Source organism: Miniopterus schreibersii, assembly GCF_964146895.1.
Source record: "Miniopterus schreibersii genome assembly, chromosome: 6".
In the NCBI taxonomy this organism is placed as follows: Eukaryota; Metazoa; Chordata; class Mammalia; order Chiroptera; family Miniopteridae; genus Miniopterus; species Miniopterus schreibersii.
Genome location: NC_138107.1, coordinates 60411260 through 60425748, shown reverse-complemented (window position 1 = coordinate 60425748; position 14489 = coordinate 60411260). Strand labels below are relative to the sequence as shown.

Here is a 14489-nt window from a genome sequence, read left to right as displayed (position 1 = left end):
TGCCGCTCAGGTGGGAGATGTTGTAACGAGAGGGGCTGTGCTTGTGTGGGAGCAGGAATGTGTGGGAGATCTCTGTACATGCCCCTCGATTTTGCTGTGAACCTAAAACTGCTCTAAAAATGAAGTCTATTTAAAAAAGAAAAAAAGAAAAACTTTTTTCTAAACTGTAAACTAAGCTCACACTTAATCAATTTCATAATCATAATAATCATCATCCATGTTGACTCTGATGCCGGGGTGCTCTTCAGGTTTTGATTTCTTTTTGGTCTCTCTGCTTTTCTCGGTCAGACCCAAGTGCTGCTCACATTGCTTCATGATCTTCTTGGAAGACATCCAGCTCTCCCCTTGTCTTTCGGCTGGTGCTGCACACTGTCCTCCCCTCACGTCTGTTCCCTTGGCCTTCAGGACCTCCCTTGCTCTGAGGAGACTGCAGGTGCAATTCCACGGATTTCCATCCAGATACAGGTGCCTGAGGCGAGGCAGCCCCTCCAAGGCTTTGAGGTCCAAGGCAGAGATCTTGTTGTTCCTAAGGTTTAGAACCTGGAGCTGCTTTAGGTCCTTGAGCTCCCTCTCAGCAATATCCTGGATGGCATTGCCTTTTAGGTCCAGCCTGGCCAAGGTCCCCGGGAGCCTGTAAAAGCATGGAAGCAGGATGCCAGAGGTCACGACCATTATCCCTCAACTGCAAAGGAACTCAAATTGAACAACACCTGCCTCTTCCGTAGTTCTGTCCCTTCTGAAGCTAGAAAACAAACTTTATTTTTAAAAAGCAATTTTAAGTGCAAACCTCAGCCTCATCTATAGGTCTTTAACCTTCCTCATAAGTCTTATTTTCTAATCCTCTAGTTTTTTCTAGTTCCTAGTCATAAAACTCTTTAATATTTTTTCTTGTCAAATGGGATCACATAAATAAACTGGTAAGAAAAATACTAAGTTCCCAATATTTTAGTTGAAAGGGGCCATGAATGAATAATTTATACAAGTAAAACAATCTTCCTTCCTCCATAGGATTGCTGTAAGGAACAACAGATGTATATGAATTCATCGATGATCTTAGCAGTTAATAAGTGTCAGGTGTTGTTTTCTACCTCAATTAGCATATTGAGGCAAATGTGGCAGATATTTTAATATGCATGTACCTAAAACCATGTACCATTACTGTTGATGAAATGTTGAGTGAAAGACGGTGGGCAAAGAACAGATCTGCAGAAATCGTTTGTGATAGAAGTAGGTTGGCGCAGCCGGGCATGACTCAGAGAGTGAGCATGGACCTAGGATCCAGGAGATCGCGGTTCGGTTCCCGGTCAGGGCACAGGCCTGGGTTGCTGCTCGATCCCCAGTGGGGGGCGTGTGGGAGGCAGCCGATCAATGACTCTCTCATCACTGATGTTTCTGTCTCTCTCTCTGTCTTCCTTCCTCTCTCTGAAATCAATTAAAAAAAAAAAAGAAATAGGTCGCATGTGTACACAGTTTATCTATAGAAAACTAAATTTTAAAGTGTACCTTTGTGTATAAGAAGTGTGCAAGTAAAAAGAAAGGGTATGTTGTTTAAAGCTCATAAATAAAAGTTTTGAAATTTAAATATAAGGAATAGGTATTATTGTGTTTTTAGTTCTTTATGGGGGGAATGCCAGAGAGAAACATTTCTGAGTCATTTCCACTTCTCAATTCATAGAAAAGGCAGAGAGTGTGGGTGGGGTGGTGATGTGGGATTTTAAAATCACTCTGCAAGAGCTTTGCTCTCAGGGCTGGCCAAGTTCTTTGACCGAGCAGACAGTTATGTTGCTTAATTGAAGCCTCATGGGAAAAGTTCATTCCCATCTCATGTAACTTGCCCCATTGTTCTTGCCCACTGGTTCTCAGTCTCGGCTGCAAATTAAATTCATTTGGGGAACTGTTTGAAAATACTGATGTCTGGGCCCCAATGCTGGGTGTCTGACTTAATTGGTTTGAAGTGAGGTCTGGACATCAATATATGTTTTTAAATATGGATGGATTTCAGTTGGAAGGATCACTTTTTGATGTTTTGCTTTGGGTACAGTTACCATACAGTATACTAAAAAATCCCCTTTCAACTAGAAAAAAATTAACATTTGTACATATCAAAGATAAATTTTCCTTTTGTCATTAGTAAAAAAATTATTGTAACAATGAAAATAAGTAAATGGAATGCCATAGGATTCTACAGAGGCCAGAAGCTGGCACATTATGAGAAATTTGATAATGACAATAAGCAGGGCAAGAAGCCTTTTTTCCTTTTTTATTTAAAAATATATCTTTATTGATTTCAGAGAGAGGAAAGGAGAGGGAGAGAGAGAGAGAGAAACATCAATGATGAGAGAGTCACTGATAGAGCCCACAACCCGGGCATGTGCCCTGACCGGGAATCGAACCCCGATGGCCTGGATCCCAGGTCGATGCTCAACCGCTGAGCTACGCCCGGCCGGGCAAGAAGCCTTTTTTTCTATAAAGAGCTAAAAGGAAAAAGAATCCATTGGTAGGCACACATAATAAGCATCATAATATCTTTTTATAGAAAATAATAGTGCTGCATTCTTCTACTGGTTTTATTAAATCTATCTACTTTACAAATGTAGAACACAGGATAAAGCTTAAATAAATAGGGTCAATTAATGTAAACATGTACATTAGTCATAGATTATGACTGGTTTAGGGGAACAGGTACAGTGGGTTGGGTATAGAGGAAGGGATATTTGGAAAGAGAAATTAAATATATGAATTAAATGTAAAAATATGGCAGTGTGTGTATGTGAGAGAGAGAGGGAGAGAGAGAGGGAGTGACTCACACACTCACAGACAGACACACAGACAGGCAAGATAAATTAAGTTAGTGCAGTATTTAGTTTGAGGGCTGGAGATTCCAAATCCTTGTTTAAAACTTCTGCCCCTAAACCCTTGGATTGCCTCAATCACATCATTTATGTTTGCTCTAACTAGTGTTCTTGCTTGTACATTGTGCTGACTGGCCCAGTCTTTGGAGAGCTTTCATAACAGTGACCATCAATGGCAACGCCCGCTTACCTGAGAGGGATGGAGAGCAGCAGGTTCTGCTCCAGCGCCAGGTTGGAGAGCTGGGAACACCTCTGCAGGGCCCCCGCTTCGAACAAGCTGACAATGTTGTTGTCCAGAAACAAATGTTTCAAGTCTCGGAGGTCCTGGAAGTCTTGCGCTGTAACTCTCTGAATCAGATTATTGCTAATATCAAGCTTCTGTAGCCTGGCTGGTAGCCTGAGGGGCAACATTTGAAGCTGGTTTTGGGACAACTCAAGAGTGGTTAAATTGGCAAGGAGCTGTGCCCCTTCGATGGAAGAGAGTGAGTTTTCTGACAGGTAAAGATGGGATAGGTTCTCCAAGTGTTTCATGTCTCGAAACCTTACCACTTTGAGCTGGTTTCTCTCCATCTTTAAAGAGAGCAAGGTTTTGGGGAGATTAATAGGAATTTTAGTCAGAAAGTTACCACTGAAACTGAGAAACTGCAGAGACTGAAGAGAAGTAAAGAAGTTGGCTGGGATAAGATGTAGTTTATTATTCTCCATGCTCAGACGCTTCAGATGGGGAAGTGCCAGTGGCCCAGCTACAGACTCGATATTATTGCCATCCAACGTCAAACTTTGCAGACTGGCAAGGGAGGAGAGGACGCTGGGAGAGAGGGAAGAGATCAGGTTGTTCTTAAGTTCAAGTGTTTTTAATTTCTTCAGTCCTTCAAAATCGGATCCATGTAGGACATATATTGAATTATCATTTAGCTTTAAGACTTCAAGGTTGGCTGGGAGAGCACCGGGGACTCGTCTGAGCTTATTTTTCCAGAGTTCCAGGGTCTTCAAGGTACTCAGAGTTTTGAAAGTATCATTTTCTACTGATTCTGTTCCACTGGCCAGAAGAATAAAATCTTCTAGAGCCAACATTCGGGTGAAGTTAGATAGCTACAAAACAAAAACAAAAACACAAACAAACAAAAAGGCAGGGGTAGGGAGGGGAGACAAAAACAGTAAAGTAAGATTACCATGGGGGACAAAAACAATGTATGCACTATCATTCAATACTGGGGATACTTCGAATTTCCCTTCAGAATCAATTTTAAATTATCTCTCGGGAAAGGATGGAAACACGGGTCCTGATATTGTTATTTATGATTGCTAACACTGGAAGGTACAAAAAATATTTTACGCACTTTCACACACTGCCGTTAGACATGCAATACTGGCCAAATTTTGCTGTATGTTCTCTAACCCAGCAAACTTACTTCTACGCAGAAAGTACTTAAAAGTTGCACAATGATTTATGGGATGCGATGTTCTTTGTTGCATCATCTTATAGTAGCCAAAAATAAAAACAGTCTGGAAATCTTTCACTGAACTTTTAACAGTTGCTAACCCTAGGCTGTAAGATTACAAGGGGCTTTCGCTATCTATCTACATTTTGTATTGTTTGGATTTTCAAAATTATAAATTACCTTTAGTTTTTTTTAAAGCATTCAGAGTAAAAATTTAAATGTCCTAAATGCTGCTATCAGGAGGATGGTCCTATCAGGGAAATGTTTTCAACTACATTACATTTTGGAAACTAGCCTCCTGCTCTCTGCCCCTCAATCTGCTCTTCACTGATGAACAAGATCCACGAGTAAACAAACAGGATCCACGTGTCTCCATCTCCACAGGGCAAGAAACCCATGCATGTGTATATCCCAGACCCAATGCTACTCCTCTCACAGACTGTAGGAAGTACCGAATCTGATATACTTTGTCCATGATCTGCAAGTTCAAGTGCTCCTATCTCTCTGCATGTCCACCAGCTTCCTAGCTTGACATCCGCTTCTTTTGTGGGATGACAGATTCCTCTGCATTTGGTTCTCTGAGTAAGATCATGGTTAGGTAGAAAGAAGAACCATTCCAGGTTTTCTTCAGCTCGATAAATTTCACAAAATGTTCAACCTGCTTGAGAATTCAATTCACATGAAACTTTCGATGCAAATGTTATGTCTTACTACCTACAGTTTCTAAATGTTTGATTACATTACGCAGTTGAGTCCTTTTATAATGCCAACACACAATTAACATTCAAAGTGGGTTAACTGTGCATCCTGTATTTATTAGAGGCACTTAAATTCTGAAAGGACATGTGATGTGAATTATGGTAAAGCATGTGTTCAAGCATCTCTTAATATGATACTTTTTAAAAAATATTTATTTTCCTTTTTTTTTTAAAATATGTTTTTATTGATTTCTTTTTTCTTTTCTTTTTTTTTTTAGAGAGGGAGGAAGGGAGAGGGAGAGAGATAGAAACACTGATGAGAAACATCAACATTGACCTGCTGTCTCTTGCAGACCCCCTGCTGGGGATGGAGCCCAAAACCCCGGCATGTGCCCTCACCAGGAATGGAGCCAGTGACCTCTTGGTGCATGGGTTGCCACTCAATCACTGAGCCACATGAGCTGGGCAATATGACATTCTATTAGAAGACTCTCATGCTAAAATTCTATAAACAGATGTTTTTAATCTTAATACTTTTGGCAGCTGCTTTTGGTTATACATTGCAGCTAACATTTGATATTTTCTTACTAATCAGTTGTATTGATTAGTCCTAACCCCAATAGTAATAGCAAACTTTTTCTTACATTTGTTGAATATCTACAAGTGTCAAGTTCTTTTTTATGTTATTATTAATTCTCCTAATAACCCTGCAAGTTTACTATTGTCAACATTGGCTTTTAGATGAGGAAACTAGAAAGTTAATAAGTGAAAGAGTTGAGAATTTCAACAAGCTCTATTGGACTCCAACACTCTTTCTTCCTCAGCTCACCATTTTCTAATGCATTTTCTATTGCATTTGGTCTACGACCAATGTTTTCAGAAAAGACTCAAGATGTGGACACAAACCACAGGGTTTTAGAGAACTTATTTAGTCCAAATCTCCCACTTAAGAGATGAAAAATTTCAGATTAAAAAAAAAAGTTTAAATGACCTGTCCAAAACTCAGTGATTTTTAATCTACTCTCCATTCCAAAGTGTCCTTTTCTAGGCTTTTCTTTCATATAAAGTCAGAAATGACTCCAGACACAGATCACTCCTTGGACTGTTGACCTCCCAAAAGGACAACTTAATGCTGCTCATACTTCCACTTCCATTTGCATGACCACACACCCTAAAAGATTGCTGACAGTGCAGCAAATCTCAGTGATGACAGGGATCTGATGGGCAACTCATTTGAGGAGTAGACAGTGTCAGAGCTTCAATCTGTCAGTTTGTCTTGATTTCTCTTTGTAAGTATATAGACTGGTCTAACTAGCAAACATAGTTCCTATTCCGAAATGAACCCAATGGATAGTTGTTGTTTTTATTAAGCATAGAGAACCTTTTCTTTTTTTTATTACATTTATTGGGGTGACAATGGTCAATATGAACATGTAGGTTTCAGGTTTTCTTTTTCTTTTTGTCAGAGTCAATGCAGATTACTTTTGATTATTAATTAAATAGCTATCACTATTTAAGTTTGTTTATCTTTACCAAGCCCTATGTGTAAGCATGATTATTCCCTTTTCACAGAAGGAAACTAAGGCTCAAGAAGATAAAATCACCTGTCCAAGTATGTCTCACTAGTAAGTGGCAAAGCTGGGCTTTCAAATCAGGTTTATCTTACTCCAACAAATATATTTTTAACCTTACCGCTGTAACATGCATTTAGCCCGAGATTATAGAGTTCTGGTGGCACAAACAGTGAGGAAGACACCCACTGATTTTCAACTTTTCAGTTGAGTTTGCAGAGTTGACAAAAGGGAAAAAAATAACTCTGCCAGACCTGTTTTTCCATCTCCCTGGCCTAAGCAAGGCTGTGCTCAAGAGATATGGAAAGAAGTGCTTTTGTCCTAGAGCTAACCTTGTGGTTGCTGGTAGTTTTTTCTTTTTTCTTTTTCTCTTTCTTTCTTTCTTTTTCTTTCTTTCTTTCTTTCTTTCTTTCTTTCTTTCTTTCTTTCTTTCTTTCTTTCTTTCTTTCTTTTTTTAAAAAACAGAACATAATTATATTTAATACACAACTTTGGTACCACCAGAAAGTAAAACACCACAGTAAAATAATAATAACAAAAAACATGATATTTCATTTGCAAAGCATGAGAAATGGTAACATCTCTAGTTATAAACAAGCTCTAAGAAACCAGACACAGAGACACTATAATACAAGGAAACTGAAAAAAAAGAAAATGAAATAATACAAATGACAATTAAGGATTAAGCATATATGATGATTGTGCAGAAAAGTGACAGATGAATAATTCCTCTGCTTTATCACACTGTCACAGAATAAAAACACTGACATTTAATGTTTTTCAATTTTAAACAGTGTTGTACATTGTGAACACTCATAACCAAACACCGGGAGACAAATTGATAACTATCTACAATCAGGGTGAACTAGTTTTGAATCAAAATATAAATTTTGAGTATCCTTAGCCCTAGCAATTCCAATTCATTAAAATTATTTCAACAAATTAGTTGAACAAATTCAAAAAGAGTTATATAAAACCATGTTTAAAGCAGAGAAAATATGTAGCCAGTATATGCACCCTACAGCTGGTATTTTCAATGTTGCTTAGAAAGCAAGGCAACATGGCTTGGTGTAAACAGTTAAGCACAGGAATCTTAGCTAAGTATAATTCCTGCCATCTTAGTTTTACAGTTTGGTGAGCCCAATACATATGTAGGTAAAAGTTACAATAAAATAGGAAAAAGTTTAAAAAAAAATGAGCAAGGCAAGTAAAATGAAGTAGAGCAGAAGGGCACCTCTTGCTGGCTTCCCCGGGAAAGGCTCTGTTTCTGGTTTCAATTCTGGGCTGGCCCTGCTCCAAGCAATAGAGCGCCATACACCTTTTTGGGGTTTTTATAGGTCTAATGTACACACAAAACTGACATACCTTCACAGTGACTGCCTCAGACATATGTGAACCAAGCCAGCAAGAAGTTTTTAAAACAATGCTGGATTTTGTTTCTGATCATCAAAGCCACACTTGTTCTCTGTAAACAATTTTAAAATTCTGGAAAGTATAGTGAGAATATTAAAATTTTTCATAATTCCCAAACTTAGTGATAAACCCTGTTTATATATTTCTTACCCAGGAGAAATTTTAAGCAACTTTGTCCACAAAAGATGTAAAGTGCAATCATTTTAATGTCATAAAGACATTCCTATTTGTCCTCTAAATGTAAAAACTAAACATATAAAACTCTTAGAAAAAAATATGGGCATACATTTTCATGGCCTTTGGTTTGGTAAAAGCTATTCTAAATATGACTCCAAAAATAAATGTGAACAAAAAAAATAGATAAATTAGATAAGTCAAAATTGGAACTTTTGCGTTTCAAAGGACACCATCAAGAAAATGAAAAGACAACCAACATAATGGGAGAAATTTTTCATAAATAATATATCTGATAGAAGATTTGTATTTAGTATATATAAAAAACTCTTACAACTCAATAATAAAAAGACAAATAACCCAAGTGAAAATGAACAAAAGATTCATATAGGTACTTCTCCAAAAAAGATTTACAAATGGCCAATAAGCACAAGAAAAGATGCTCAGCATCATTAGTCATTAGTCACAAGAGGTTAAACCATAATGAGATATCACCTGACAGTCACTAGGGTGGCTATGATCTAAAAAACAAATGAACAAACAAAAAAGGTAAGAAGTGTTAGAAGGATATGGAGAAACTAAAACTGTTCTACATTGCTGTAGGAATGCCAAATGATGCAGTTCCTCAAAATGTTAAGCACAGAGTTACCACGTGATCCAGAAATTCCACTCCTAGGTAGACAGCCAAGAGAAATGAAAGCAAATGTCCACACAAAAACATGTACATACATGTTCATACCAGCATTACACATAATAGCTAAGAAGAGGAACCAACCCAAATGTCCATCAACTGATGAATGGATAAACAAAATGTGGCATATACAATATGTGGTATATACAAAACGTGGTATATACAATATGTGGTAAATACAATGAAATATTCAGCTTTAAAATGAAGGAAATTCTGAATATACTACAACATGGGTAAACCTTGAGGACATTATTATAAGTAGGGGTCTAGGGGTCTAGTAGGCAGCTGGATACTTCTGAAACATGGGGGAAAGTTATGATAGAGACGCGGCTGTGGGAGCCATGATTCCACACATAAAGTGAAGTCACCTAAGGAGAGTGTGCATAGTAAGAAAAGGTGTGGCTGAGAATTGAGACTCCCTGAAAAAGCCAAAAACTAAGGGGAAGTGGAGGAAAAGAAACCTATAGAACTGGCAGAAAAGAAATATCAGGGAGGAATCATGAGGACTTAAAAGTGTGGAGCCGTGAAGGCAAGAATGTGAGAATTTCAATGGGAGCGAGCCGGTGCCTCACAGAGAACAGTCTTAGCTGTGTGGCACAGCAGAGACCAGACAGCGGTGAGTTAGACTGAACAGAAGGCGAAGAAGCGGAGAAAGGACAAACCACCCTTTCACAGAGTTTTGCAAATAAAGATAGAAGAAGAGACATAGAATTAAAAGACTTTTATTGTAATGAAAGGAGCATATATTTATAGGCTAGGACTGGGAGCTAGTAAAGAGAGAGCACCTGAAGATATGAGAGTGGGGAGACTGATGGAGCAGCTTTGGGAGAGGGGAGAAAGGTGGAAGCAAGAGCACGAGAGGGAGGCTGCTTTGACGAGAAGGACGGGCGTCTCCCTGGAGGAAAGGCCGCAGAATTGGGTGGAGCAAGTCAGTACACAATCAGCAGGAACTGAGGGAGATCAGAACAAATGCCTTTGTTTTGTCATGATTTGTCAATAAAATGGGTGGCCAACCATTTGGTAAGGAAAGGAGGGCAGGGCTTGAGAAGGAAATGCAAAACCATACTGAAGTTTTGGAAGCTGTCGAGGGGATATAGGGAGAACCTGACAAAGAATTGAAAGGATAGATGGGTGACACTGAAGACCCAGAAGAAATTGGAGACCTTGAATTTGTGGTGGTTCTACAAATGTGTGGTGGTTCCTAATATTATATATACACACACATATATATATATGAGAACAGGTATGTGTGGAGAGGTTGTGTGATCCTCTCCAGTAGCACCCAACTGTTCAGGGAGAGGAGAAACAATGGAAAATGATCACCCCAATTTAAGACTGAGGCTTTGCTGGATAGGTGCTGAGGTAATTCATTGTGGGATGCAAAAGGGAAGGGGTAGAAACAGAAGATAGATAAGAAATAAACTGATTGTCTGAGAGGACATGGGTGGATCTAGGGTTAGAAGTCTCCATGAGGTGGAAAGGGCAGGCAGAGCATGGCAGCTGAAAGGAAAGGAGATCACGAAGAGAGAGTGTGGGTAGGGAATTCAAGATTATTGAGTGGAAAAGCTTCAGGAATAAAGAGGATTATGATATAACTAAGATAGTAGATGGCTATGGTCAAGTGGAAATGTAGATAGATACTTCTTTATGAGTTCAAGGAAGTATGAGACTAGGACGTTGGACACTAACAGCACCCAAGAAACGCAGGGCTCAGGATGGAGAGCAAGACTGGAGTTAGAAGGGAAGGGACGGGGCACAGTGTTAGACAAACAGAAGATGGCATGCACCGTCAAAGTAGTAGGAATTTTTACAGATAGATAAATAAAATCCCTCTTTTCTTGAGGGCATGAACTGTGAATTTTTTACCTTTTATTCCCAGTCTCAAACACAGTTGAATTATATAATCAAGTAATAGAAATATTTTAAATTGTGCTATATATACACATATATATGTATACACATATATTTGTGTATATGTGCATATAGATGTGTGATATGTGGGTGCATATATTTATGTATGTATTTATGTATATATAATTTCTATTGCAATTAATCAGAAGATCCATTTTAAGATATTTTTTCTTTTAATATAGGCATCTTATTCTGTAATTCAAACCAAATAAACTGAATATACATTGCATTCACCAAATAGAAGTGAAATATGGCCATTTAAAACCTAAGTGTTTAAAAGAATAAAGAGAAATATTATTGCTCAGAGCTTTTTATTTCCCTCTCAAAACAATACTGTGTTTCATCAACATTTCTGCTGGGAGCTGCCCTTCCAGGAGACATTTATGATAGAAGTCAGGGAAGTGGAAATACTGCTGTTCAATGAAGCTAAACCAATGACAAATGGATTAGTTCAATAATTGGATTTGATGAGACCTATAATTTCATCTTATTGGCTGCAAAGGAGCAGTGTAGGATCGTTACCAGGCTTAGGTGGCTCTCTACCTTTCAGCATCTCAAGTCTTCAGGACAAATATTTAAGCACCTTGCCCTTTAATCAGGTGTCTGTCTGGCTTAAATGCTGAGACCTGACCAGGTCAGATTTGCTCTCTGGCATTAGACACTACTGGGTTAGAAAAGGAAAGTAAACAGATGACAACTAGGCAATTAATTGTGTTTGTTAAGGCTCCAAATAAATACCATTCCTCATATTTTAAACCCTCTGTGTTTATGTGCACGTACATTAAAATTTCTTAACCACATGAAAGGAGGGGGGCTTCTTTTTGAAGAGAAAGTATGTTCACCTGTCGGCTCTGCACCTGGATCACATAGAGGCGTTTCCTTATCGTAGGATTTGGATCGAAAGTAGAGAAGCATTGATCAGTAAAGAATTTTCCACCTACAAGGGGCCTGGGATCACCTATCTGATCTAGCAAGCTCACTTCATAAAGGTAAAAAGTGAGGCCGAGAGGTTTTTTAACTGCTTGCCTAAAACTGTTGTCTCACTAGCGAGACAACTAGGGAGAGAATCCTCAATCCCTTTCAAACAGCAAAGGCCAAAAACAAAAGTTCCTTTAGGTCATAAAAGTCAGATAAACCTATAGCACTCTTTTCAGTGTCCTCTGAATAGGTAAGCATAAAAGTAAAAGGCATAATTAAAGCACAGGGAATGAGAATTGCAGCAATGTGCAAAACAAAAACACGCATTTCCTCTGAGTAGGTTTTCACAAAGAAGCCAATGCTTGGCTGGTTGTAAGGTCTGTGTGAATAATTCTCATACGCTGGGTTCACCCTGATAGTCTTACAATGCTCTGAGCATTGTGCCTTCTACGGCATAAACAAAGCTACGTTTCCCCCCAAAAGAACTTATTCTTAGTCCTAGGGACATAAAGTGGCCACATGTTCTCAAGCTCTTTTTGTTAAGAAAGAGCCATTTATTTACTTTCACTTTGTGACAACATAATTAGAAAAAATTTTTGAATGGAAACTGAGATAAAATGTTATTAATTATAGATTCAGGATTTTTTTGTTTTGTTGTTGTTTTCTGCTTTCCTAAAAAGAAACATCCAGAGGCATGTGCCCATCTCAGTAGTACAGAGCAGCTACTCAAACTTGATATGTTCTGATTATTTTGAGTTTTAAGTTTTAACCTCTAAGTTTTGAGTTTTAACTTTTAAGTTCTGATTTTTAAAGTTAACCATCCCACACTCGCCCCGCACCCAGCCACGCACGATGAAACTGCAGCAACCCGAGTGTAGAATGAGTAGTTACCTGGAGGTGTAGTATTTTGCTGTGGCTGATGTAGAGCTTCTTGGTGGTGGAAGGAATGCCTGACGGAACCTCCGTTAGCCTGTAGCATTGCACCGACTGCACAGAATCGCAGCTACATCTTCCAGGACAGTTAGGATCAAACCCATCGGTGAGAGAGAGCAAAACAAGGAATGTACAAAGCAGATGCATCCTCCAAAACAAGGCCTCTCAGGAGGCAGGCGAGTGCTTCGGTGATGTCTCACTCTTTATACCAGGAAATCTGATAATAGAATCTTATGAATGTGTACTCTGTCAATGCGAGAAGACAGGAAAGAAAAATTCTCAATTTGCCTGGGTTAAAATGTTAGCAACCATTACAAAGAGGAAGGGGCTTAAACATTGATAAGCTGCCTGAATATTTGTAGGTGAGCAAAACCCTAGGTTATTTATGGCTTGGAAGGCTAATCAGCAAACACCTCTATTATCAGTAGTTTCCTCGTTTTGTTAAATGTGACACGAGGGAATTAGTGGGAAAAGACAAAGGGCTGTTTTATAGGGGGCTATAAACCCTTGAGTTTTCTGTGACCCTATATTAAAACCATTTTTGCAGGATTGCAACAGGCAGGTGTTTGCTTCTCACATTAACTAGTATGGGAAAATAGGCAGGTTTTCCATTTAATATTGTTGTTTCAGTAACATTTTATTGCCAGGTGAAATAATGGAATACAATGGAGAGATATTAAGAGCTACAGATAACGTGTTCAATTGATCCATCACTTGGTCCACTTCGAAAATATTTTTGTTACCAAAAAACACTGTTGACTCAAAGGAGAATAAAACATCAAAATGGGTCTATTATTTTCATCTGGTTTTAGCAATAGAAGAAAATGCCTCTCCTTTCTTCAGAGGAACTTGTTGGTTGTGAAACCTAACTGGAGAGGGAAAACTTCACTTGTCCTTTGTTTGTGGCTTTTTGTCTTGCCGTGGTCATCCCTGCTACAGAGAATTAAAAGATCATTTTGGCAAAAGATACTTTTAGGAAGACCTGACATTCCCCAGGCTGGCTGCCCACAGCAGCCTGCTCTAAAGAAATCCTAATACTGAAAGGCTCCCCTGACCTCCTCTTCAACCTTACCTCTCTTTGCTACAGTTTTCACTTTGAAGCTAAAAGTTTCTTTGATCTAACAATCAGTTTATTTCCAGAGTAAGGATTTCTGTGTGCTTTTCCCAACAGACTTTTTTTTTTCTTTCTGATTGGTTTTCCTCTGTTTTCTTTTTTTTTCACTATGAGATATGTAGTGATAAGAGATTTCTGTCAATTTTCTGATTTTCAACAAACTTTATTATTTATTTCTCTTGCCTAGTAACAGATTTATCTTTTTAATTTTTAGAATTTTCAAATAGCAAAGTAATGCTCGATTAAAAGAAATTTGGAAAAAAGACGAGGGGGAAAAATCCAAATGGAACATTTTTCCAGTCTCTCTTCTTCTCTGCCTAGGCTTTGAAACAACAAAGAGAAATGCTTATTGAACACTTTTCATTCCTGTGTTGCTAAAAAGGTACATTTGTATTTAGTGACTTGAAACAAAATGCCTCCAAAATCCTAACCTCTCATCTGCCATCAGTGACAGCTAATTATTTTGTTATGCAATATACCAACGTGTTCCTTTTTCAATCCTCTGATGATGGTGACAAGGTTCTCGCTTCTTTGATTAAGCCTTGAAATTACACTATATACTATGTTCCCTCCCACTTCTTTTCCATGGTATTTATATAGCTTTCCTGCAATTTTGGTAATAGTTGTAATAAGCCACTATGTATTTTACATTGTAAGTAGTTTTATCAGGTTATAAACAGATGCAACTTTATATTCTGCAATTTTCACTATTATAATATTTTCCATATTATTTCATAGTCTCCATGAATATAACTTTAAATGTTTAATAGCC

At 38.3% G+C, this 14489-nt stretch overlaps 1 protein-coding gene across 1 annotated transcript; it reads right to left on the bottom strand.

Annotated features, from left to right (window-relative positions):
• Positions 1-183: 183 nt before the first annotated feature.
• Positions 184-12750, bottom strand: LOC308559013 (nephrocan-like; the record flags this gene model as incomplete). The annotated part of the gene is made up of 3 exons (XM_081141152.1): positions 184-631; positions 3043-3944; positions 12562-12750. The coding sequence occupies 3 exons, from the start codon at positions 12748-12750 to the stop codon at positions 184-186; spliced, it is 1539 nt and encodes a 512-aa protein (XP_080997278.1).
• Between the last annotated feature and the right edge of the window lie 1739 nt (positions 12751-14489).